The following is a 27,350-nucleotide window of genomic DNA, read 5'->3' as shown; positions in this document are numbered from 1 at the left end:
AGCACCTAGGGAAAAGAATCCAGCAACATGAACTGTCATTGGACATTAACAAACAAAGAAAATCTTGACTGCAGGAAGATCTTCTGGAGGGGCAGAGCAAAAGTTCTTGCCTTTTTAGAAGACCCATTTAAGCTGCCAGCAAAGTAAAGGCAATTTTGACTGCTCACTTATTCTGAATTCATAAATAACACGTAGCTTCACTAACCTCCTATTCACACCCACACTTCATTTACATAAAACATTAAGCAGAATGCTTTTCTACTCCTTGTTTGATTCCAAGCACAAGATGTAAAAACCAGTTAAATTGCACAGTCCATCCCTTATCTCTGCAAACCTCTATCTGATCAAGAAAATGCTTTTTGGCATCTTCTTCGCTTTTCCCTACTGTCAGCGCATCCCGGATATATTCAATATCCTCTTTACTGGTTAACTGGGGCATTCCAGTCATTAGCATCATGGAGAACAGGATGATCAGCAGGTTTGTGTGGTGTCGAAGAGCTAAATAAGCCTTCACACATACGTCCTACAAGAGAGAAGAATTTTTTGTTAACTGATGAGGTGAACTGAGGGGTGGTGTAGGAATTTCACAGGACTATTCAGTCACTCGAGTACATCAGAGAGGAGACCTGACAGAGCTGTTTACCTGAGCAGAAACACAAAGTCAACTTTTGCATCTGTTACTTGGTATTATTTCATTCATCACCACACCCTGAGGCAATAAGTACTGTTTTGGGGTACAAACTACTGCTTTTTTCAATAATATTATATCAAATATTGAAGCATAAAACCTTACCTCCACCAAAATTTCAAATTAATTTTCCTAATCTTTTTCTGTGGCCATTAAAAAGGACAGAGATAATTCATTGTCTTCTTTCCAATTGATACGTTCCCATTTGAAGACCACGGATGGCAAGTGATACCGAATAAAGCAGCACCTCCAGGGGACTGTTCTTCATTTTATACATACATCTATTAACTTTGCAGAGATGATGGCTTATTTAATGGAGAAGATTTTTCAGGCTTGGTGTTCTGAGACATTTTTCCAGCTGACAGCTCTAGTTTTCAGGCACACTGTCTTGCTGTAGGACTTCCATGTTTCCATACTGTCATACTGGATTCCAGAGATTTATTTTTCACTGCTTTTCCACTTTCATATATAAGTAATCTGTGCTTAACAATGTAACCTTTAGAAGAACGAAATTTCTGCAGTGTGGAAAAATGAGCTATGCTTTTTGAAAGAGATTTAATGCTACGTGACTAACGCATAAAATGAAATTATTATTTCTTATATTAAATTTGCTACTCACTGAGTTTTAGAAATAACATCTTAAGGAAGACAATGCCATGAAGAAAGCAATCATATATTAGAAAGTTAAATAGGGCCTGCAATGCAGTAACGTAAAACAATGAAAAATATTTCCAAGAAGGTCAAAATCAAAGCTGAAGCATGGTATTTCTTACCCAACTAAATATTCAATTTACCCTTTGCACAAATGTATATGAATTTATTAAAGAATTCCTAAGAAAGCCAAATATTTTCATGTGAAGTTCCAGCAAATCTCATCAGCCCTCTAGAACACAGTTTAACTTTTGACAAGGTATATGGGCTTTTTCTTCCTTAGAAACAGTAAGAAGTGCATAAACAACCTTAACATCTATCACTGTTCACCTCAATAACACCAGAAGAACCAACCAGACAGGTTAGGAAGATAATAAGGAAGGAAGATGCTACGTCGAAGATCTGTCTATAGGGTTTCTTTTTTCCTGTTGAATCTTTTACTGTTTCTGAATAAATTCTGTCCTGAACTACGATCATACTTAGGAACTTTAATGTTAGTTTAGCTCTAGCAAAGCAGAAGATAAACCGCAATGGACAAAGCATAATTCACAGCAGAAAGCACCTTCATCTTATCACAGGGATTAGCTTCTCTCCATGACACCAGAGGAAAAAATGAAAAAGAAAGAATAAATTCTGCTTATGTATTATCAACTTCAAACAGGGAAATCCTGTCACAAGAGTTAGTGTGTGTTTTGTTCCCCTTGAAAGGGATGAAAGCTCTTTACAGTTATACCAAAGAAGGTTTTACATTTCGGTATGGATGATGCATCTCACTACTGCAGGTGTCTGAGACAGAAAACAATTATGCAGTCAAGAACCTGGCATCGCTGCATCTCAAAGGCAGTTCCTTCCAGGAATTCAAAGGATGAAAAAATCATGTATCTGCCTGTTACCATTATTTATTCAGACAGGAGCTGAATGGAGTTTTGAATTAACATCTTCCAAGGAAACTGATTTTTACACTTCCAAGAGAGGCAAAGAGAACCACAAATAACACATACATGTGTGTCAAGATGTTTACCATGGGATTAAGAAGGAAGCTGCTAACTAATCTAAAGCCACAGGCAAAATGATAGGAACTGAGGATAAACCAAAATCCTGTTGTCCAACAGACAATAAAGAATAATTATTTTGAGACCCTGAAACTGTCCTAAGTATTAGTATCCTCAAGGTCAGGCATTTTTATAATACAAAGTGTCCAAGCTCTGTTATACAGGCCATCCCTTCCCTGTACAGCGTATTACAGATGAATATTTTTCAATGATGAACTGGAAACCCTATTGCTTTCTGTCACCTTTATTTGACAATCAAATACATCAGATTTTGTAAACAAAATGTATAGAGGAATTTTATTAGTACTGAAAATACAGCTCTCTGTATCAAGTCAGCGGAGTAATGAAAAAAAAATGAATCAAATAGATTAAATATAATGAACAAAAAAATGCATTCCAAATTTAATGCAAAAACCATCAAAGACAACTTTAGGCAAACTAATAATAATAAAGTGAGCAAAGCTCAAAAGACTACGAAGATCTTTCTACAAGTAAGAAGTGAAGAGCTGCATATGCATAGGATTTAAGAGAGCTGCATTGGTTTCAACCAAAGTCTGGAAAGGAAATACCACCATGTATGACACGGCAAGAGAAATCTGGACAGTACTAAGGCAGCTTGAAAATTCACAGATGGAACAGAAAAATACTTGCTTCTCAGATGAAGTCATGCTTAAATACATTTTTGCAATTAGGATGAAAGACCATCAAATACTGCTTTCTACTAAGCATTTCTGCAATGTCATTAATAACCTTGGGCCTCAAGTTTTCATTAAACCATCATAACGAACACAAGCAAAAAGGGAAACAACATTTGGATTAAGAGCTAATGGGAATGAGCTTTATTGCTAATTCCAGACAAGTTGCCAAGCCACTGACAGCTTCAGAAGTCCGCTAATAACAAACTATACTCTGGTCAAGTTTATTTGTTTAATTAACTTGCTCTGACACCTGCAAGTATGAGCTATGGCTCACACACCTGTATGGACTGTAACCAGTAGGTGACAGAGAGATAAGGTTTTTAAGAGTAGATATTTTAAAATATTAAAACCACCAAAGCCTGCAAAAAACCAAACCATTCCTCTAAAGTACAGCCTATTTTAGTGTAGTTGAAGTACAAATCAATGACAGATGCTCTTAAAAATTAATGAAGGATAAATAACGAGACTTTCCCATTAATACATGAAAGAACCGGCAGACACACTGAATGAATCCCTCAGTATTAGGGAACAGGATGAAACCAGCCAGTTGAAAAGTGAAGCTGTAATTTTGTTTACTTTTGTACTCTGACCATATAATTAAAGCACATATTTTTTTACAGCAAAATATGTGATGCAGATCTTGCTCTTTATTACTATTTTAGTTACCTTTCATCTCGTTAATGGCAGCAGCAGAAATGACATTGGCACTATCGCAGCATTCCCAGACCATCTGCACTAGTGGGATGGTAGCAGTATTTAGAAATATGTACCAGAGTAGCAAAACATGTATTTGGTCAAACCCAGGACTGTATGGTGAAGGCATGGCTTACTGAAGAGAGATTACAACCAAAATCCCCTCCTTTTGCTTTTGGTATTTGGGCTGCTGAAGTAAAGGTCAGATGTTCTCTAAAAAGCCGGAAGATCCATTTATATGAACACAGCATTACCTCAGCGCAAACACTAACAGGTTGATAGTCTTCCAATTCTCCATTAGCACACTTCACATTTTAAACTATTTCCTGCTTCCAGAACAGAGGTCCTCTATGAAACGACACACCCCAGTGTGGTGTTTCAGCCCCACACTTGCACATGGCTTACAGCTGCGGCAACAGCAACTTTCCTGCTTACAGCACAGCTCACAGGCTTCTCTGAGAGCCTGGGCTCAGCATTCTTCAATCTTTTTGAGCTACAAGGCCCTTCAAAACCCCTGCACTGTGACAAAGCCAGTCCTTGTGCGAAACAAAGACTCAGAAGTCCCATCTCGATGTTTAGCTGTTTTCAGAAGTCTGGACTCAAGGATGGCAATTGCCTCCTTATTTGCTGTACAGTTGTGTACAGGTTCAAAGGGGCATATCACTATCCCGCAGTAAGAACTTTTATTAGGTACTCAGGTTAGAAAACCAGACTCCTCATGGGAGAGAGAGACTGGTTTGTCAACAGGGAATCCAGAACACCTAAGTTTGGTTTTTCCTTTGACTCACACTCTGGAGGAGACTTTTTAATTTGGTATTATAGGGAACCTGCTTATTTAAAGTGCTTAAAGATGAGCACAGGATTAATACCCCAGATACCCATTTTCTTCTGCTCAGCCACACTCTCAGCCATTTCATTAAACACACTAAATAGCATTTTGCTTTCCTCAGGTCCTACACAAGCTTGGAAAATCACAACTTTTTTTGAGGGGCTTAATTGCAAATAGAAGCTGCAGCAGAATACATTTTTAACAACACTCTTTTCTTTCTGAATGTTAAGTCCATTCACTTCACAAAACCAGAATCAGGGATAGCTTAGGGTCACTGCAGATTTCTATTCAGATGCAATAGTGTTTTGCTCCAGAACACAAGGGCAGAACCAAGAGGGAATAACACCAGCAAGGCCAGCTGAGGAACACCTCTCGTACTGCATCGCAGCCTCTGCTCAGTGCTGAGTCTCTAATTGCACAAATACTGAAGTCCTCTACAAAGACAATCAAGACAAGAAACAAAGAAAGGATTGCCTATCTGGTCTACTGCTAACTGAAGCTTTCCAGTGCAGCTTTGTGGATTGTTGAATTCTAGTACCCATATTGCTATAGATAATTCTACTCTTGTTTGGGCCTAAAATATCCCAGAATATTACTACGGTTTGGTAAATGTTATTAACATAATATTCAGGAAATACTTGAATTTGAAAACTAAGACACTGATATTCATTTCAGAGGGTGAAAAATATTGCATAAATAATTTGCAGCTAGATATTCACTATTTACCTGAAATTTATGGAAATGGAGACTTGTCTTCTTTCCAGAAGTCCCCATGACAAACAGAAAATCTGGAGTCAGCACAAAAGGAACTCTTTCCTTGTTAATTCCAAGGAAGCTTTTATAATTCCCAAGAATATGACCAAAATCAATATGGAAAAGGTTACCTTCGTAAAGAGAAGAAGTCACAGTTAGGCTCAAACGCAATAAACTGCCAAGAACACTACAGCCACTTTCAGAGTCCTCCCAATCTACCAGATCTACTGTCTGCAGGCATCTCAGACTGACATCCTTATGGCTTCTGTCATTCAAAACAGCTGCTGTTAAAGACTAAGGCAAACCTGATCCTGACCACAACAGAATAACCTTTCTTTCTCTGTCTCCATATCTACTGACCTGTCCCTCATTTTCTGCCAGTAGGCTCTAACATTGTTATGTTATGATGTTATGTCATGTTATGTCATATAATGTCATAATATGTGTCCTGGGTTCAGCAGTAGCAGTCAGTTTTTCTCCTTCTTAGTAGCTGTTGCAGCACTGTGTTTTTGACTTTTGGCCTGGGAAGAGCTGATAACAACTGATGTTTAGACTGACCAAGGACTTTGTGAGTCTCATGCTCTGCCAGGGAGGAGGAGGGGCCGGGAGGAAGCAGGGACAGGACGCCTGACCCAAACTAGCCAAAGAGGTATTCCATACCACAGCACGTCATGCCCGGGGATGTAACTGGGAGCTACCCGGAAGGGCACGTCCTCTTTTCGGTCGGGCTCTTTTCCGGCGAGCAGTATCATATTTTCTTCCCTTGTTATTTCCCTTATCATTATTATTATTGGTGGCAGCAGTAGTGATTTGTGTTATACCTGAGTTACTGGACTGTTCTTATCTCAACCCGTGGGAGTTACATTCTTTCGATTCTCCTCCCCATCCCTCTGGGGAGTGGTGGTGGGGGAAGTAGACTGCGTGGTTCTAATTTACAGCCGGGGCTTAAACCACGACAATATGTTATATTTATTATGTTATATATAATGTCTATATGGAAGCATTTCTTTGTCTTCTTTTCCTCATGGACTTACGGATGAACTTTTTTACTGTGGTCTTCAATTAGCTCATTCCTGCCTTCAGGGTAGTACTCCTCTCTAACCTTCAACTAGTAAAACTTTAATATGTTTAATACTAAATATACAGCTTCTAACTAAGCCCCAAAGTATTCTCTGTCTCTTAGCATTATGTAAAGACTAATTATGAAGCAAGTAGTTCATGAAACTGGAATTTAATTTCTGAGATGAAATAAAACTCTTCCATATGTATGGCTTGTTCAGGGGTTAAATCTATAAAATTAAGGATGAACCAATGTGCAGCTACCGAAAGAATTCTCGAAGTTTGTAATATGAAAAAGTTGTGGTTCTTTCAGGAGGATTGCAACAATCCCACACACTTCAGCAGCAAAACCAATACCGTCCACACACACTCATTTTCTAGGGTTTTTAACAAAGGTGCATAAAGCAATTATGTTCCTCAAAGTGAAAATATTCCAGTAATATCTAAATTCCGACACAGATACAGTTCCACTGAACGCTACCAGAAACTCACATCAACACTTCAGACAGGTGAACAGCTCCCGACTTTTTAGATTCTTTTGGATTTTAGATCTTAGATGCTAAACAAAATTAGTTTTATGTTCCTTGGGACATAGTTTGTAACAAACTCATCCTTGGAAAAGAATGGTATTATTAATGATAAATACCTAGAGCCTACATGAAAGCCAAAATGGGTAATGATATATTTCAATGTCACAGGAGGACCTGAACATATAAGCAATGCTGACAGAACAGGATTGTATCTCTTCATTCATCGTTAAATGCATTATTTATTAAAATTAAAGATAAATCTAGTTAAGTATAGACAGTCCCCTCTTCTTCCATGACAGTCTCAAATAATAACTCACCTGTTTCTGTAATCATAATGTTGTCATTGTGCCTGTCTCCTATTCCAAGTACAAAGGTTGCCACACAGTATCCAGCACAAGAATAAACAAATCTTTCCACAGCTGCCTGAAACTAAATATAAATCTTAGAGGTGTTAAATGCTTCAATACTAGAAACCAAATTCAGTCATTCTCAAAGCCATATGCCTTTCTTTCAACATGTATCTACCAACTGTCTTATAAAATACACTGCTGCACAGCAAAGATTAAGATCACAGCCCTGCATGGCACTCACCGTACTGCGTGAGCAGGCTCTATCCCTTAGCACAAATAAAATAAGCATAGTTGCCCGTGATTTCTGGGAAAAGAAGCTGGCAGAAAGCTCTCTTGTAGGTCAGTGGACCTACCAGAGAAAAGGAGTTGTGAGTACCCAAACCTGTCTTTAAATTCTCTAAGCCCACACTGCCTTCCAGTGCTCTTGGATGTCCTTTCAATCTGCACCTCATGTATCACTTCTAAATATCACTGACAGAGAAGTAATTTCTAAAGCATCTTGTTTCGCAGGAGCTCAGCTGCCAGCTGGATCCTAAAGGCTCTTTCACAGACACGGGTACAGAGAAAATGAATGGGTTTTTCAAACTCATGTCAAGTAACACAGACAGTTGTATGGGCTCTGTGCTCCCAAATCAGTATGGTGCATTTGAGAATCCTACTTAAAAATTCAGAGAACTCACCTTCTCTTCAATCATGCATCTTTCCTTGAGCCACTGGTTTAGTATTTCATCCTTAAATGCACCAGTGTTGCCAACTGTACTCTGTTGGATTTTGGCAATTGTTGTAGCATCTTTCACAATTTCGATCATTCCTAGAGAAAATAAGGATGAAGTTAGAAGACGTTATTAAATCTATACTAATGTGTATTAAATTAAATTTTCTCCTTCATGAGAACACAAAACCTTTGATAAGGAAAGAATCACATGAGTAGGGACCTTCTGCATAAGGCTTTTCCCCAGGAGAGGGTATCTCCTCTCCTCATGCCCCGCAGAAGCCCAGGTACCATTCACATTCCCATCTGCTTCTCTCCAACTTCACAAGTTTGAGGAGCTGGAGAGAAGCTGCAGTGCTGCAGCAGCCAAGGGATGCAAATGTTGCCAGAGCTGTGGCAGAGGAACAAAGCCAACCTTCGTGCAGTAAATCCAATTTAAACTTAAATTTAAAGTGTGCATATGCACAGAAAGGTTCAGAAATACCAGTACACACCGAGGTACAGTAGTGGCATTGCTGGTGGAAAGCTCTGGCTATTGGGCCCCAGGTGTTGGTCCCTAAACTGCACAGATCCTCACAAAAGCAAATCAGTACATCACAGCAATATGGTGCAGAACCAAAGACTTGTACTGTTCATGCTAACGTGGCATGCAATGGAGGGGGAGCTAGCGAGAAAAGCAGAAAGAGGCTGTAACACAACCCCGCATGTAGGCAAGAACAGCAAATGCAGTCTGCCCTTTTACTGGGCATGCCTGTAGGGAGGAAGATCAGATTTTAGTTTAACTTAATTGGTAACTGGAAATACTATATTTTCTTCCTCTGGTTCAGGTTCAGTAGTGTCCTCTAGGTAAGAGCCAAGCTTCAGCTCCAGCTCAAAGATAAGCAAGCAAACAAAAACATCCCTTTCTTCCCAAAGTTATTCAAAGCAGTTTCTGATTCAGTTTCAGTCTGACTCTCTCTGAAACGGATTAATTTCTATCTAGTCACAGTCACAATTATTGAATTATGTGCAAAGTATTCAGTAGCAGAGTAACAACACAGTAGTTTCTTCTTGCCTCTGCCTTCCATGCGTGGCTTGAGTCATGGCTGAATACCCTCTGGAGGTGTTTCTTCCATCTTGACAGTAGCCCTGATCTGTCTGTAATAAAACTATCGTGGAAATACAATCTCCAAAACCCGCTGCCAACATCAACAAGTTTAAAAGCTCTGCGTTTTGGTCTGTGCTTGTAAAGCTGCTGTTTTCCTCCTGGGAGTGAGCTCCAGACCCCATTCCAGCTGTTCACCAAAAGGCTTCCCCTGCGTGTGCTCAAATCTCCCTCTACCGGCCAACAGCTCCTTGATTCCAAGGGAGTGGAGCTGTTGTAGGAGCCATCTTCTGCTTCCTCTTGCATTTAGAACTTCTCCCAGCATAGCTATGTTGATTAGCAGTGCGAAAAGTCCCCAGATTTTAAAGCAGCTGCTAATGAAAACCCTTTACTGATCATTCTCTGCTGCACTGTCGTAAGAGTGGTATAAAACCTACACAGAATGTTGTGCAGCTTATTCTGACCAAGTAAGTATGTTAAAGGTATCATGCTAAAAAAAGAGCTGCTGGAATAGTACAGATCAACTGGCAAAACCTTCTAACTACAGACATGCCTCTCAGTAGGTATGGCTAGTCCTAGGTTTCATTAACTGGGATCTCAGCTGGGTTGTATTCAGCTGGGAGGAAGTGCAGCGGTAAATGCACTGCCCTATGTGTTTCTGGGGATCTGAGGTACTAAAGCAGGTGACTCTTACATTAAGTGCCAGCTTGAACTTCCTATATTTGGCTGTGATGCAGCATAGTAAGTAGTGATAATTGCCTCTCAGAGCCAGGAACATATGGCGATGTCAAAGGGAGAGAGAATAGGGTATGGCCTTTTCCCAGTGATACATAGAAGAAAAAGCTCCTCCTGCAGAGGTCTGTTTGGCAGCAGCAGTGGAGAGGACGGATGTTTCCAAAACTGCAAACTGCACTGAATGCAGATGCCTTCAGCAGGCTGAGGAAGCACTATAGAAGAGGGGATGCCAGCCCCAGGTGGGAGACACGTGGCTGGTCCCCTGTACTCACTACAGAATGGGGTCTGTCCTTGTGCCAATACACGGAAACTGCCCCAGGTTCCATTGTTATACTAAGAGGGAGGGAAGAAGAAGCTTTGAAGAAAACCATATATGAATACTGTGAAAGAACATTTTCAAGCCACTACTCTTTGGTTTGCTTCCAAACAAGCATAAGCTCTACCTCAGTGTCCCGCAATGGGTATTTCTAATTAAGGCTGCAGGTATTCTCAGCAAACCCAACAGGAGTCTTTATGTGATTAACCATGCCCCTACTATGGTGCTGAAAGGATGCTAAAGTCTAATACCTCCCCCACGCATACAGGGAAATAAACAATTATTTCCTTGAGATAAAAGAATGGGGAGTCAATCGCAAATTCATGAAAGAATAATGATGTCTGTAACTTGAATATAAAGATGATAGGATCACCGGCAGAATTCCTCCACCTTCCCCCATTTTTTCAATACATTACGTTGTCCTTAGACGTTTTTAAACAAAATTGAATTAAATCTGAAAAGTCTCTCTAAAAAATTAGGTTTGTTATAACATACTTAAAGGAAAGGAAGAAACCAAACCCTCCGTATATTTACAGTTGGTATTTTGATATGTACTGTTCAATTTCCTTTATTGTTAGAATATTATCAATGCCATTTATTTAATTTTAAAAGACTCGTATTAGGAGAAACTCTTTTGTGTCACACTGCCAAGTGTTCTATCAGTGAGTTTGGGTTTTCTTCAGTGCTGAGATATCTTGAAATCAAATGAAAGGATAATAAAAACTTTATGTGGCAATGGATTTTAGAGAGAAAGTGCATTACAGACAGACTAAAAAGAGCTCTTAATTCTGCCAGCACTCAGCTCATTCTTGTTTGATCCATAAAGCAAAATGTATTTCTGAAAAAGTAAAGAGCTAGAAAGCTGGAGATCATGGGAGACACATTGCAATATTTATATTATCATTATTCTACCAATCCATGCAGTTACCACCATGCTGCCAGCTACACCGATGACAGTAATTAACAAACTTGCTAATTTTTACACATGTTCATGCTTTAAGTAAATGGCAGAGCTGTACTTGCTAATCCATCTCACTGACGCACTGTTTACACCAGCCAAAGCATTTTTTTTCCAGCACAATATCTTCATTTGGCCATGGCCAATTTTTCTACACAGAGGAGGCTTTCCTCCAGCTAATCATTCAAGAACCGCTCAGCAAAACTGACTCTAGTGTCAATTCTGTATTATCTGGATACTAGGAAACTGCAGAGAGAATGTGCTCAGATATATAACATACACAAATCTACCCATAAACAGTCAGTTTGGAGCCATGAGGATCATCAGTTTGGCATTTCTGGGTGGAAACGGACTCTTCTGGAGCTGATCAGGTGCTCTACGCTGGTAGGTTGACCCTGGCTGGTGCCCACCAAAGCTGCTCTATCACTGTTCTCCTCAGCCGGATGGGGGGAGAGGAAATATAACAACAGGCTTGTGGGTTGAGATAAGGGCAGGGAGAGACCACTCACCAGTTACTGTCATGGGCAAAACAGATGACTTGGGGAAATCACTTTCATTTATTAGCAATCAAATCAGGGTAGGATAATGAAAAATGAAATCAATCTTAAAAACCTAAAAACTGTGGTCAGTTCATCACACGTTGTCTCTGCCGCTCCTTCCTCTTTAGCGGAAGGACTCCTCACACTCTTCCCCCTGCTCTACCATGGGGTCCCTCCCACAGGCCTCCACCTACTTCTCCAACATTGGGACTTCCCTCGGGCTGCACTTCTTCATGAACTGCTCCAGTGTGGGTCCCTTCCACAGCACTTGGAGCACCTCCTCTCCCTCCTTCTTCACTGACCTTGCTGTCTGCAGAGAACAACTTGCTGCTCACTTGTATTCCCACTCCTCTGTATGGCTGCAATTGCTCCTGTGCAGTAACTTTCTCCCCTTCTTAAATACATTATACCAGAGGTGCTACCACTGTTACTGATGGGCTTGGCCTTGGCCAGTGGCGGGCCTGTCTTGGGGCCGTCTGGCATTGGCTTTATGGGACATGGAGGAAGCTTCTAGCAGCTTCTCACAGAAGCCACCCTTGCAGCCCCCCCGCTGTCAAAAACTTGCCATGCAACCCAGCCCATCTACACACCATCACACTGGTGTGTGGTTCTCCAGAACCTTTGTAAGCAACTGGAATTCTGGGAAATAGTTCATCTGTGCTGCAGGAACTAATGCCCGCTGAGAAACATTTTCTGAGCATCCTGTTGAGTAACACTGTTGCTTCTATGTTGTATAGGGTATGAAGCTTTAGGTCAGGGAATGAACATAAAGGTTTTGCTATTTTAACTCTTTTCTCTATTTTATTCTTATCAAACATCTTGAATAAGTCACTCACGTTTGCTGCTTTTTTATACCAAATATTGTTATTAAAGAGAAACTTGCAGCAGGACCCAAACAGTTGAACTTGCACAAGAATCAGAGCCAGTTAAGCTAGTGCAGCAGTTGAAGAATACCAATCAGAAAGGCAGAAACCATGGTTAAGACACAACTGAGGACGCCTCACAGAAATTGCATTAAACTGCTATGTATCTCAGGACCAGAGCACATACTAGAATAGTTCTCCCATGTGCAACTTCAGTAACCATGGTATTTTAAATTCCCAGACACAATAAAAGTGATCACGTACCTATTTTGTTCCCTGTAGAAATACAGCCATACGGTAACAAACAGAGGTCCAAGGATTCTGCTTCCCAAATGGATTCCATAATTCTAAGAATCTAGTAAAACCAAAAATATATGCCAAATTATGTGAAATTACTTCGACATTACTCGTTACTCACAAGTGACACTACCCAGCCTGCTGAGATGGGTTTAAACTTACTTCTCTGTTTTATAGGTAAAGAGATATATACAAAAAGTGTGCAGCCATTCAAGATTACCAGTTACAGAACTAGGGTTTATATTTCCTCATCTGTCCTGTGCCCAGGCAATCTCTACTGTTTCATAAAGTATTAATAAATAAATTGCATGATTTCTACATGAGCTGAGATTGAACACCTTAGCAAGTATATACTTTTCCTATAGATATCCCTAAAGTGATAACAAACCAGTTTGTCAGAACAATCACTGAAATATTACTAGAGCAATGCTACCTGCTGATTTCTTTTTCATTTGGAACTTCATGCATTGCATAAATAAATGATAAATATGATTCATCAGAAAAATTGGCCGTCTTGCACCAAGACTCCTTCTCTAAAACACCTAAATGTGAAGTATGTATGGCACATAGCAGGAGAAAACAGGGTAACAGCATGTACTGGGTCTAGCTAGGAAGAGGTTAACTTCCTGCAGAGCAGCTCATATGGTGCTGTGGTTTAGGTTGGTGACCAAAGCAATGCTGGTAACACAGTGGTGTTCAAGCTATTGCTGAACAGCATTTGCAGCATGCCAAGGCTGCCTCTGTTTTTCATTCTGTCCCATTATGAAGAGATTGGGGGTGCACAGGAGTTGGGGGGGGGGCACAACCAGGCAGATGACCTGAACTAACCAAAGAAACATTCTATGCTGAATAATGTCACGCTCAGCAATAACACAGAGAGGAAGGGGATTTAGGGAGGCTAACCTTCTTTTGAACAGGAACTGTCTGAGTATTGGTCTATCCACGGGTGACTGTCTTTGCATCATCTGTTTTGTTTTCTTTCTACCTTCTTCCACTTCCCCTTTGCTTATTAAACAATTTTTATTTCAACCCACAATTTTTCTTGCTTTTACTCTTCCTTTTCTCTTTCCCCATTCTGGGGTTAACCCACAGCACAGTTAACATAAAAAACTGTAGAATGAGAAAAAAGACCCAGTTTTGACATCACCCTTGCCATACAGTTTAAAAAACAAAAGACAGCCTTGTATTTCATATGAACAGTAAAAGTAAGGCATACATACTGCTGAAAAGTAAACCAATTTTAAAACGTTCATGTTATTAATCTTACACATTTTGGCTACCATACCTGTAAAATCAGCATATCCTGACGGAGGTCATCTCCATGTTTAAAGATTATGCCTATGGTTTCATTTGATAAAGCTGTTGGATCTGCACATTTAAATTCAAGCCAGAGGGGCTTCTTCTTAGATGCCATTACTTTACATTTTTCTATCTGTGAAAGAGACATTCGTTGCTTGTTAGCCATTGTACTCTAACATCCACACAACTAAGCTTTTTACACACCTGCTATAGAGTACTCTACGGACTTCCAGTCAGTTATACCACAAGAAACATGCTGAAAGCACACATAAGGAATAGTATTCAATTGCCACATAAAGCCTCACTGAATCTGCACAGATTTTAATGCTGTCCATAAGAAAGGAGAAAGTATGCCTTGACTCTCAGAACTAGATTTAGTTGTAAACCTGCTGCAGACAGATAAAACCCCCAGAAACAAATAGAAAACACACCCTCCACCCCCAAATTTGAAACCAGGAATAAGAGATTCTGACAAAACTGGCGAATACGGACTCTCACAGTGGCACTCTGACAGAGGCTTTGCAAAACTGGAACACGATCATTCTCTAATGCAATTTACCACATCATCCACCCTTGTGCCTCCCAGCAACATCAGTTATTCCAGATTGCCTGATTCAACTCCCTTAGTAAATCATTCAAATTCATGGGGAAAATGGCATTTGTGAAGCTCATTTAACATAATCGTTCACAAAATAAGAAAATAAATTCCCTGCTTTATTACATTTTTAATCTTGAGAAATTCAGCACTGAAACTACTGAAATGGCAGTATTTCAAATGTTTTCTCAGATAATTATGTTTAATACAACTGCAGTATATAATACTTTCTATTCTGGAATTCCTGGTTCATTGTTGAATGTTACCATGACATCAGCTGACATCAGCTCTCAAAATGAATTGATGACATCAGAGAAGAGTATTTTTGAATGTCTGTGTTTTGCAGATTGAGCTTGTGGTTTAAAACAAAACAGGCTTTGCCATCCTTATCTTTAAAAAGGGGAGAAGATGTTAAATCTTTGAATTTATTAGAAACATGATTTTGCATCCAATATTTGGTATAGACTAGTCAAATTTTAGGGTTTGAAGATAACAAACAAGTAGCACTTACTAGATGAAGATGAAACAAAAGGTTACCAATACAGTTTATGTTAAATATTTTTGTTCAGTTGCTGGGGGGAGAGGAGAAGGCCCTAACCTATCTATTTACGGACATAGCTACCTTCCCTTGTAAACCCATTGCTTCCTTCATCTAGAAATGTCCTGGGAAGGCTGAATACTTCCTAAGTGAAGGAAAACTAGAAAGTCCAGAAAAATCTTTTATTCTATTTTGAAATCCACTTTTTGTCAAACAATTGGTGATTTTCGTAAACAAAACACTAAAAAGAGAGAAATACAATCAAGAAAATAATATTTAAGAAGCCACAAATTCGGTATTTCTGAGTAAACAATGTTTGAATTGACTGACAGCACTTCAGTCATGCCCAGCTGGGAGGTGTTTAACTCTCAGCTTGGAGACAGATGAGCCTGTAGCCTATCTATTGAGGCACAGGCTTATTTAACTGAAACATGGCCAGATCTAGACAACTAATATTAGTTACCGAAACGAGTACCTGACTATTTGGCAATTCCTGGATGGTTTGCCATTAGTTAAGAGAAAAATCAAGGGCTTCTTTTTTTGTAGGCTTCTTGTTTCACAAGTGAACCCAAGGATCTTCACTGTGCCTCTTCACCCCAACCTGCACACTAGATGCGTGAGCCAATTCCCTTTCACTACACATCTACTGATTTATTCACTTTAACTCTGTATCAGTATTAACCGTTGAAATCTCACCACAACACCCAAGGCAGCAACACAGAAAACCCCAAGTGTTTCTTCATGTATTTCTACCAAAATCTTAATGTATTCCAATAAAAGCAACAAAAGCAACCCAAAAAAATCAGAAATAGCTAAAGAAGACATTTTTGCTTGTAAGATGAAGGTCTGGACCTAACCTGAATAACGGATACGAATCAGAGTAAGACAGAGAAAGTAACCGGCGGACTAGAAACTGAGTATCCCAAGGCCCCTGAAGTCAGATAAAACAGTTTTATACAGGTATTTAATTTTTAACAAATGACACATTCTTGCAAAGAGGACACTGGGTTTTTTTAAACGTCTTTGCACAAACTCAGCATATACTTACCACTAATGCTCCTGCTCTTAGCCCAGGATCATATGGAACCCTAAAACTTTCTGGAAGTTTGCTGCTCTGTAGCTTTTCAAGTTTTTGTCTCAGCTGTGTAATAACTGCAATTACAAGAAAACTCAATGAAATCAAAAGTTGGAAAGCAAAAAAAGTTATGGGCAATCAAACTTGTTAAGCTAAACCAATGATTTAAGCTAGAAACCTTCTCTGTTTAGTTATTTTTCAAATGGCTTTCCTCAAGCATCTGCTGATTTGAGCAATGGAGAAAAACTCTTTAACTTGCACTATTAACGGACAGAGCTGTTTTTAGACACCTAAAGTCTTTAAGCACCTCACAAGTCATGCAACCATTACACAGGGTGCATGACGTTCTTCTGAAGACTCAGGAGGTTACATTAAAATGTCAACTTTAATTTAAAAAACAAATCACAGTACAAGAGAAAAAAAATAGTCTGCCCTTATAATTACCAAGGAAATACTAAACTATCTGCCCTAAAGGCTCAGAAGGAGAAGGCATTTAAAATTACCTTGCACTTTCCAGTATTCTTTTAACCTACCTCATTGCTCTTGAACACAGATTCAGGGCTTTTGAATTCTTGGAGTCAATTATACTGTAATCATAAGGACTCTAACTATAGAGATACTGAATTTCATATTCTCCTAAAACTGGCTTCATAGTGCAGCTCACATTCCAGTAAGAAGAAAATTTGCTGTATATTTATATGAAAAAGAATTTCAATGTTCATATATACTGAATCTTTGAATTCATAAAACCTCAAGCTTCTGAATCTTTGGCTTAGAACAGTATGCATTATCCTACATGTGATGCATTTTGTTCATCTCAGTTAGCAGGTGTTAGCAGCATAAGCTGCTTAATAATATAATATAATATAATATAATATAATATAATATAATATAATATAAATAGTATATCTTACCCTGCATTAGGACAAGGACTTGAGCACTGTTCTAAAAGAAACTACATAGGAGAGGGAGGCTGCATACAAATGTTCAATTTTGGGGATAAAAATTAAAGAGAAAAAAAATGTAATGAGAAAGCTATACGTGGACCTGGATACCTAATATACAAAATCCTAAAATCCTAAAATCCTAGAAAAGTTTGGGTTGGCAAGAACCATTAAAGGTCATCTAGTCCAAGCCCCCTGCAACGATGGGGGGCACCTTCTACCTTGAATGTTGCAGGGACGGGACATCTACCACCTCTCTGGGCAACCTGTTCCAGTGCTTCACCATCCTCATTGTAAAAAATGTCTTCCTTATATCTAGTCTGAACTACTCTCCTTCAGTTCAAAACTGCCACCCCTCTTTCTGTTGCAAAAGGCTCTGCTAAAGTCTGTCTACATCTTTCTTGCAAGCCCCTTTTAAGTACTGAAAGGCCGAAATAAGGGGTCCAACAACAAGCTCAGCTCTCTCAGCCTTTCCTCATGGGAGAGGTGCTCCAGCCCTCTGATCATTTTAGTGATCTTCTCCAGACCTGCTCCAGCAGGTCCATATCTTTCCTGTATGAGGACTCCAGAGCTGGATGCAGCACTCCAGGTGGGGCCTCACCAGAGCAGAAGGGGAGAATCACCTTCCTTGATCTGCTGGCCACACTCCTTTTGAAGCAGCTTTCTGGGCTGCAAGTGCACATTGCCAGCTTGTGTCCAGAAATGATGATATTTCAAAAGCTGCTATCAAATTAAGATAATCAAGCCAAAATAATTACCTGAGAACTCACAGAACATAAATGTTACACCTATCCTAAAGCGTTTTAGAAAAGAACTACCTAGCAGTACCAAGTGATCAACGTGGTGTCTCTTCTGGTAAAAAACAAATAAAGATGACAGCAATATACAGCTGCCAATAAGTGGACTTTATAATTAGACACCTTTCCAAAAAAAAAAACCCCAACCCAACAAACCCCAAAACAAGCCATTATAAAAAAACCTTAGGTTATAGTAACCCAGGCCATGAAATAGCTTTCTAAAATGTAACTATTGATTTCCTAGACAAATCTAGCTTGATTTCAGTAAGTCTCCTCATTGTAATGAGAATTCAATGCAATTCAATGGAATTCAATGTAACTGTATTCAATTCAATTCAATGTAATTCATACAATTTGAAAATTGTATGCCAACCTACTGAAGCTGGTAAAGATTAGGAATTAGCTGATTTTAAAACGCAAGTGAAGGCGCTTACTAAAACAATTTTCAAGTTGATCTGGCTTAAGAACAAAGTGTTATGCATTTTAAGAGAAGAAACAGCTGCACAGACACATTCTTGGGAGACAAATCTTCTAACACAGAGTAGTGATGAAAGCAGATAATCCTATGCTAGCTGTAATATTATGATCTTAAGTATTTGTTTATTATTACTTGCTATGTTCAAATATAAGCAAAGAGATTAGATGAAAAGTGAAAGAAAACAGTTTGACAGCATGATTGCTACTGGACTAGTATGAATCTAACAGGAAAGAATTTATTCTTTAAAAAAATCCAGAATTACTGGAGGAAAAAAATACATACAGAATTAGATAAGGCTGCATGATGGAATGAAATTAAACAGTCTGAAATATTCAGACTGAAAATATAAACAACTGTGAGCATTAGAAATGATGGGGCAAAGGAAAAGCAACAAGCTAAAGAAGAAATTTCAGGATATGCATTTCTTAAAAGATAAGAAGTAGATGGTGCCTGTAGGAAAAATCATATCCTCAATAATCTGAGAATAAATTAAATTAGATACAGCATTAGTAGGACATGCCACAGTTTCAGGAAGCCTTATTCAGTGGAAATGTCAATTATATAAGTCATATTTCAATGTTCTGCTTAAACCACGACAACGGTACATACAAAGATTCTTTAACTTCAAAACCTGGTGGGTGTTAATGTGATTGCTTTCTCTTTAACCTTTTCTTCTTTGCCCACATATCCTTCAAAGATAATGTGATGGAAACCACTGCTGTTACAGACATGTATATCTGCAAGGCTAAGTTTCTTTCCAAAACATGGGATTCTGACCAGATACATTTAGATTATAGAGCATTTTAAGACAAAGAAAGTTTTTTAGAAAGAATATTTTATATGGGGGTTCTGTAAGTCCCCTAGCTCCCACTATGCGGTAATGTAACTGATATTACATTATATATTGAGGACTAAATGCATATTTCCTGCAAATTTCTTTTGAAACACCACCACTGCATAACTGGAGTGGAAAGGCTGTCCTGAACCAAGACAGCCTTTGGAACATACTAGTAAGTTCCTGGAACATACTAGGCTGAACACGCAGGAAGAGCTGTAGAATTTGAGTATTGTCATATGTCTTCTCACACTTACTCCCAACACCAAGCAATCAACAGGAATGATGACAGACAAGCTTTTAAGGAAGTTTGAAAAAAAATAAAATAAAGACAGGCAAAACACCCAAGTAAATAAGCATTGTATAACCCTACTGTGGCTTCCAAAGCAGTGCATCCAAGAGCTAGAAATAACAATACCACACCTGTGTCTCACAGGACTCCCACTCAGCACATCGAAAAGCCCTAAAGATGTGCTCTGTATATCCACTGCTGATCCACCAGCTACTTTGTGGCATAGCAGAGGCTGTACTGGACTGCTCCCTGGTTTCCTTGCCAAGCATTTTTCAGTGACTGCTTAAGGTAGGGTTGTGTTTCTTGGCAAGTGTCACTTTATCTCTTTATTTCCAGTTAACATTTGTGTCCTGGGTTGTTTCTTTCTTCAGTGCTGGCATTCAGCTAAGGATTATGTACAAGAACTTAGCTGTTTCCAAGGTGCATGATGTGAGGTTCAAGAAGATAAGCCAAAACATGGGAATGTACTGGGTGTCTATAACACTGATATTCTTTCCTTTCTGGGGTGGAATGAGCAAACAAATATATTACTGGTTCAATCACTATTAACTTAGACTTGAAGTTTAAAAGAAGTAATAATGATGCCCTTTGACAGTAATTTATCCACGAATGTTCTAAATAGGACAATTTGCTGCCTAGATTTTCATACCCAAAGAGAAAAACCAACATTATTACAAACAATGAAATGCCTGTTAGCAAATACCTTGAGAAGTGACATCATATTTTTCGGCAGAAACTGATTTTATCTCCATTGTGACTTTATGGAGCAATTCAATTACTTGAACCTGCTTCATGAAATCATGTAGCATTGCTTTTCCACAGCCCCTAAGATAGGCTTCTAGGATGACTGCAAACCTCTGCTGGTAATGCATGGACTGGGCAATCTCGCTTCTTAAGAACCAAAACAAGAAGTGACCAATTCTTTTGTTCTAGAGGTAAAGAAAAATACTACAATCAGCATGCATTTCTTGACAAAGGGTTTTAATAATACTAGTAGCTTTAGCAAAAGTTGGCTGTACTGTGAAGTACTTACTCTCAAACCACGTTTTAGCAGAAATCTGGCTAATGCGCTGTCATGATATGGCTCAAATTTCACTGCCTGAGTAATACAAACATAAAAGACATGTTATTAACGAGTTAAACAACTCATTCCACTTAAAATTTACTGATGACATCTAGAGAACACACTGCTGCAGGAGTAGAAAACGTGTAACAGAGGAGGTCTTTTGAGGATACAAAGTTGAAAGAACCAAAGCAAGGCTTTTCTGTGTCTGATTCAAGAGGCACTTTTTCTTTGCAACAGTTTCTTTGTAGTTATATTATTAAAGCAACTAACAAAACCGCGCAGGGAGCAGCTAACTGGGGATACTGATACAAGCACATGGAAGCACGAGAACAAAGCAGCTACGTTCTCAGGCTGTAGCAAGAACCAGCAATATCAGGAACAGTCTGCAGCCTGACTGACACTGCCATGGCTCGAAAGATTATTGCCAAATCAAATGACATATCTGTAATCTTTCTCTAATCAAAACTGTCAATAATAAACCAGTTTTCTGACAACATTTGCCACTTTGGAACCAGGGCACCAGTGTTCACCGCTGTGCTCCCCAGCAAACATGGGATACAGGAGCAGCTTTTTGGAGCACCTAATCCGGCCTTTAGCCCCTAAATGAATGACAAAATTGAATAAAGCCCCTGATACACATCCTATATTAATGAATACAATTAAGAAGACTTCACCAGAGCTTGTGAGCACAGATGTTATTTTTCCCTTCCAACTGCCGCTCCCCTCCACCCAAGCCCACAGTATTTCCAAGCTACTGCCAAAAAAGGGTGGAAACGAAAAGTCGCAACTTTTTTGAAGTGTCAGGATTGGAATTTTGTTGCTATTATCCTCTGCCCCATCCCAACAACCAAGTGAAGTAGTCTACCAGAAAACTATCACACTTCCATGTACTGGGCTGTGCCAGGAAACTTGTCCACTTCAAGTGGTTCTTCCAGCAGCTTCTTTCCTGTTGCTTGAGGGACTCCAAGTTTGTAGGAGGTTTGTATGAAGATTAACGGTGGAAAAAAGGTATGCATTTATATCCCATGGCAAGAAAAGGGAAATAAGAAGCATACAATCTGTGGGACAGGGTCACAGAATCCCTGTCATGGACTGAGGTGGCTGGTGAATGACTTCAGATTCTGGAAATAGAGCACCAGGAAGCAGCATGTAGGGAGATTAAGGGAGAATAAAGTGATGTGCAGAGATCTGGGTGCATGTAGCATCCTCAGCTTTCAGGTAACAAAGTAGAGAACATCTACAGAATATAATGCCTCTTTCAAGTTCACTGTGGTCTGCAGCTGGCAAAGAAGCAACCAAGCCATCACCAAAGGTCTACTAAATTCATCAAACAAATGGCAGGGGTTTATAAACTCTTAAAAGTACTGCAGCAGAGTTTTACCTTTATTATTAAAATATCAACACTATTTCTGAAATGCAGATCATCCTGTGGGTTTGTTCAACAGGAAAAAAAGGAAAAATAAATGGAGCTTTTTGGTCAGCCTTCTAGAATGAGCCACATTAAAAGATGCTACATAGACTTGTTCTTTCCAACTGCTAGCTAAGAGACAGACAAGAAAGCCAAGCACCAGACTTGCACTTCTACAGTATCTGTATAATTCTATATTCTATATATTCTGTAATTCTGTAAGACTTGTCTTGACCATTTCTGCAATACTGTTTTATTTCCCCAGGCAACACCGTCTTATTTAGGAAAGATGACGAGAACTCACAAACAAAAACTGATTTTAAAATATATAATTCCTTTTACTTTGTGTATGAGATTATAAGGTATGAAGGGGTTTTTAGTAAAAATTCATTTTCACTGCAATAAGGCACCCAAAAGCAATAATTATTACATAAATTCAGATGGATTTGCTTACAGTTCCAAGAAAGCCTATTAAAACCCCCATTCTGGTATATACTTGGCAGAACGTTCTCAGTGCATATCCCTGAAAAACAATTTAAGAATGAAATACAGCCAAACAACCAGCCACTGCTTCAAAACAAAACCTCCTTATGTTATCGTTGCAAATACATTGTAACATAAAATTGTATTCTGAACACCCTTACTATGCTGATGTTTTAGAAATGTTTTTAAAAGCCAATTCCATTCTTCTTTTTTCTTCACAAAGTCAAATGTCAACATTTGAATAGCAACAACAAAAGTTAACCATTGAAAAATGTCTGCTGGCACTTCATCAAGTTCCTGCATCTACCTTTGTCTGTCAATTCAGCAGGAGAAGAGCTTTACTCACTGCCATTTACAAGCAGAACAGTCGTTGGTGTTTGCTTTACAATGGATTTTGTTGTATTTTAACTATCCTGTCCATGTTTTATCAACTGCACAGAGAACAACAGACCTTCATAGAAAGCTCAATAGATTTATTTATGGCATGGCTGCTTCTATTTGGGATAAACCTGGGGGGCAATAAAATGTTTGTTTGATTTCTAACTCTACTAGGAGGTAAAATGGGAATATCCTGTGCAGAGTGCAAAGCTTCATAAAGCTTTCATGAAGGCAAGGATGTGAAAAGTGATGACTGTTTGCAGAAGAGACATCTCAGATGTGTCCATTAGAGCAAAGGAATGGCTGATACCCATTCTCTGAAAAATGCAGATTTTCAAGTACACTGTGGTATGAACATTTAGGTGCAGGATACTGATGGACTGTGCTCGTTGTTAGCCAAGGAACAGACAAGGAGGCAGCAAAGAGGCAAAAGCTAGGATATAATATTTTTTTCCTTTGAGGGGGATGACAGTCTCTTAATTTCTTACTGAATCTCTTAGTAAAAATGACACAGTGAAGTTAAGCTCCTATGATTTTATGCTACAGTAATTTAATTTACTGTTGGACTGATTCTTTTTAAAACTCTCCAGATTTGTACTTCCCCAAAGCAAATAATTTCAAAAACAAATGGAAAAACCCCAGTATTTCCCCCATTCTCTCAGGCACTTTGAAACCAGCCAATCATCATCCCAAACTCCTAATTTGGATACAAAAGCGAATACAATTGCTGAGCCACATGTATACAGCAAAAGCTCACAAGCCAAGCACATATATAGCTGCAGCTACGTGGGAGGCCCAATGAGGTAACCGTGATGACTCCTTTGGTTAATGCAGAAGTGCATAAATTCTGCCTGGGGAGCCTCATCAAGCAAAGACAAGGCAAAAAAGGCTTTGTTTAAAGCACTACTGATGCGCAGCAAAATCTGAAATACCAACTTCATTTTTCTGGGGACCCGGGCTCTCTCTGAACCCACAAATATTAAAAGCCCTATCCCACAGCTTCCCTGGCTGCGGCAGTTCCTTTTTTCGCTTTTAAATATCGAATGCCAATTTTGTCCTCTGATTCTTTGAAATGAGTATTTCCTGCTCTGTGGGGCAACAGCCTTTCCACAGGAGCCAGAGCCTTGTCGGGTGTGGGAAGCCTGCAGTCACCTTGCTTTGGGGGACATGGGTACCAGGAAAAGTGGCAGGATTACAGCTTTCACTGGCCACCAGATGTGACTCCGCTCCTGCTGACAGGCTGCCCAGCTCCAGCACCACGTTGTGGAAAAGCAAACAAACCAATTCTCTTCTATAACTGATATAAACCTTCCTGATGTTTCATCTGGCAAATCTGCACACAGAGTGCTTCAAATCGATACAGCAGCAGTGATTCACTGCCATTAAAAACATCATTTTTCACCCAACTTCCCAGAATGAACTAATTTTATTATGCAGTCCTAGCAACTCTTTATTTACTTCTTAAAATCTTCTGGAACATTCTAGATAAATTTGGTCCCCTTAACAGTACCAAGACTGAAGTTACTGCTGTTACATACTATGTAACAACACTGTTATTCTTGACCTAAAACCCAATGCCAGACTTTTCTTCAGGCCTTGCCCATGTCAACATCTGCCTTCACTTTCTTTCTGTCTACACTCTTTCTAAACTATTGGCAAAGCCAGTGAATAATTCTTCAGTGCTGTATGATTCAGACCTGATACAAACACAATTAGAGACAACGCAGTTCGGACTTGCTTCCATCAAAGCTGTGCTAGTGTTGACAATTTCCAGAAAAACATAATACCGTAAACACAAGAGCAAATCATAAGACACAAGGCAACAGTAACACAAAAATAACAACATAGGCAAGAGGCAAAACGTAGAAAACATGGTTTGGGTTAATTTGGTTACTGCTTTGAATAAACACTGCAGACTTCAAAACCAGGGATTACTAAGTAGACCTACCAAGATGGGAATGATGACGGGATAATGTAAGTATACATGGAAGGCAGAGCTCAAGAATGCAAATACAGCTTACCTGCACAAGCTGCAGAAGATAATGAAGAACATCATCATCTTCCAAACTTTCCAGTTTTTGAACTGCCATTGCTCGGACATTTTCATCTGAAAAGTTACAGTCCAGAAGTTGCATTGTGAGTCCAACATCTAAAGTGCTTTGATCCCAAGCCTCCTTTTTAGCTAGCAACTGGTATGTTTTGGCCACTATTTCTTGTTGTCCCCATTTCACAGAGCTAAGCAGCTTAGGATATGCCTTGGGGTGCTTTATGCTTTCATATCTAAAGTGCCACAACAGTTCTTTGTCCTCAGGAGAAAGTGGATTAAGTGGGTCAGTTGCTATGATCTCTTCAAGTTGCTTGCGAAGCTGGTTGGGCATTTCAGCTCGTGTCCTGTCCCCTTGGGGGTCTGATGTTATTCTGTGCTTGGGCAAGGCAATTGGGTGACAATATTTATCCAGCACAATAGAGATAGCCATTGAGTTTTCTTTATCTGGGTTAGTTGCTGATGTGAGTTTGTCTGCATTGATACTTCCTTGTTCTTCCCCCTTGCCTGGAATTTTCCACATGTGCAGCACATATTCCCCACTCCGTAGCAAGAAACGGTGATCAATTAACAAAAGATTTACATAATAGAGAAGCTGAGTTTTGCACTTCGGATCAGAGTTGGGGGATTCATGTGACTGAAGGTTCGTCTTTGTGGACAGTCCCTGTGCTTTACCGCAGTATATCTGAAGATTCAGGAGTGCCCCTTTAGGCAAATCCTTGATTTTGATATCAAACTCCAACCAAATATTCCACAGAACCTCCTCAGTAAAAGGCTTCGATGAAGTCCTCCTCTGTGAAAGGAGCTGCTGCCCGTGTTGAATGTTAGCTTCCACAAACACAGTGAGATCAGTATTTCTGGGTAAAACTGGGATATCAATGCCAATTATTTTCACCCTAAATTTCCTATTACAATCCCACAAAGAGATAGTGAAGACTCGCTCATGATCTTTTCCATCTATTGTCAATTGTTCATGATACCCTGTAACACCTGTACAGTCATCCACCAAAGGCCACTCTTCCTTCTGAACCTCATCCTCACTCGGGTCAGGGGGATTGTCTAAGACAAGGTGGATTTCTTCCCCATTCTTAAGGCACTGTCTTATCCAGTGAAAATCTTTGATTGGTGTCTCGCCAGTAATGTACTCATCTCTGCCGCAAATCCTGAGCACAAAATCCAGTTCACTATGATCTTCAGGAATGTCCATCAAAGACTTTTTCTTTGCCATTTTTGTGAAAAAGCTGTGGAGAATCATATCTGGAGTGTCATCTATGGACACTTTAACTTTTTGGCTAGTTGTTCCTCTATGTATGATTATGAAAATGTTATTATTAGTGATCTTTTTTAATAAATATTCTGGGAGTGGCTTAGATGTAGTCCATGGGTGCATTGCATACAATTTAGGATCTCTACAGGCTACCTCTATCATTCGTGGAGTGACTAATCTGCGACGGGTAAATTCTAGTTCATCGTCATGCACGTTGCTTACATCAGTGACATCATAACCGATTAAATCATTAAGTTGCCGCTGAAATTCCTGAACTTCTTCTGATGGGTTTTGTTTCTGGACAACATAGATCTTGCCCACCTTTTTCTGTAACACTTTCCAGTACAGGATGCAGTCCAGTGTCTGTAATACTTGATGTTTATCATAAATTTCATACCATTGCCCTTTCTTCTGATACTGCAAAATAAACTGATCTGGGGTGAATGTGTGGTAGAAGTCTGTGGTTTGACTCATTTCTAGTGCACGCATCCAAATCTGTGCTTTCATTTGCTCAACTGTACAGTTGGCAGCTATTTCGAGTAACATCATTTCCGGTACTTTAGTATGTTTATTGCTTGTAGGCAAAATGAACTCAATGGATATCAGTTCCACTGACGACAAATTACTCGATGTACAGTGAGGTTTCATCCTTCTTCTCCTTCGTTTGTTTTCCTCTCTCATAACAACGGGCTGTTCATAATCCTCCAACTCCATGCCAGAAGAAACCTAGTAGAACATACAAATGCTTGATTATTTTCTCATTTACATTTTTAATAACTCTTATTTTTTAACTCTTCTTAACAGAAATCATACGCCAAGCCAGGAATCCTACTATGTATATGCTTTCTTAATTTCTGGTCATAAATACATGATTTACATAAGCGACCTCAGACATAATCTATTCAATTCACCTCTAAATACAGAAAAAAACCCAAGAAACAACAAAGCAACTCTCTAATGATTAAATAATTAAAATAGAGCTTGTAAACAGCCTTTCTAGATTTCACTGAGGATAAGCAGTCTGACTATGTATTTCCTCCACAA

General features: G+C 39.3%; 1 protein-coding gene across 1 annotated transcript; it reads right to left on the bottom strand.

Moving 5' to 3' along the window:
- Positions 1-241: 241 nt before the first annotated feature.
- Positions 242-27,023, bottom strand: PIK3CG (phosphatidylinositol-4,5-bisphosphate 3-kinase catalytic subunit gamma; the record flags this gene model as incomplete). Its single annotated transcript, XM_080626304.1, has 10 exons — positions 25,017-27,023; positions 20,694-20,759; positions 20,364-20,589; positions 16,288-16,391; positions 14,093-14,239; positions 12,775-12,865; positions 7,984-8,114; positions 7,271-7,382; positions 5,338-5,495; positions 242-523 (listed from the first exon to the last, which is right to left on the bottom strand). Exons 1-10 carry the CDS (start codon positions 27,018-27,020, stop codon positions 242-244), a joined length of 3,321 nt encoding a protein of 1,106 aa, XP_080482430.1. The 5' UTR covers positions 27,021-27,023.
- Between the last annotated feature and the right edge of the window lie 327 nt (positions 27,024-27,350).

This window comes from Psittacula echo, assembly GCF_963264785.1.
Source record: "Psittacula echo genome assembly, chromosome: 1".
Lineage (NCBI taxonomy): Eukaryota > Metazoa > Chordata > Aves > Psittaciformes > Psittacidae > Psittacula > Psittacula echo.
The sequence above is the reverse complement of the archived record's forward strand: the minus strand, read 5'-3'. Positions and strand labels throughout refer to the sequence as shown.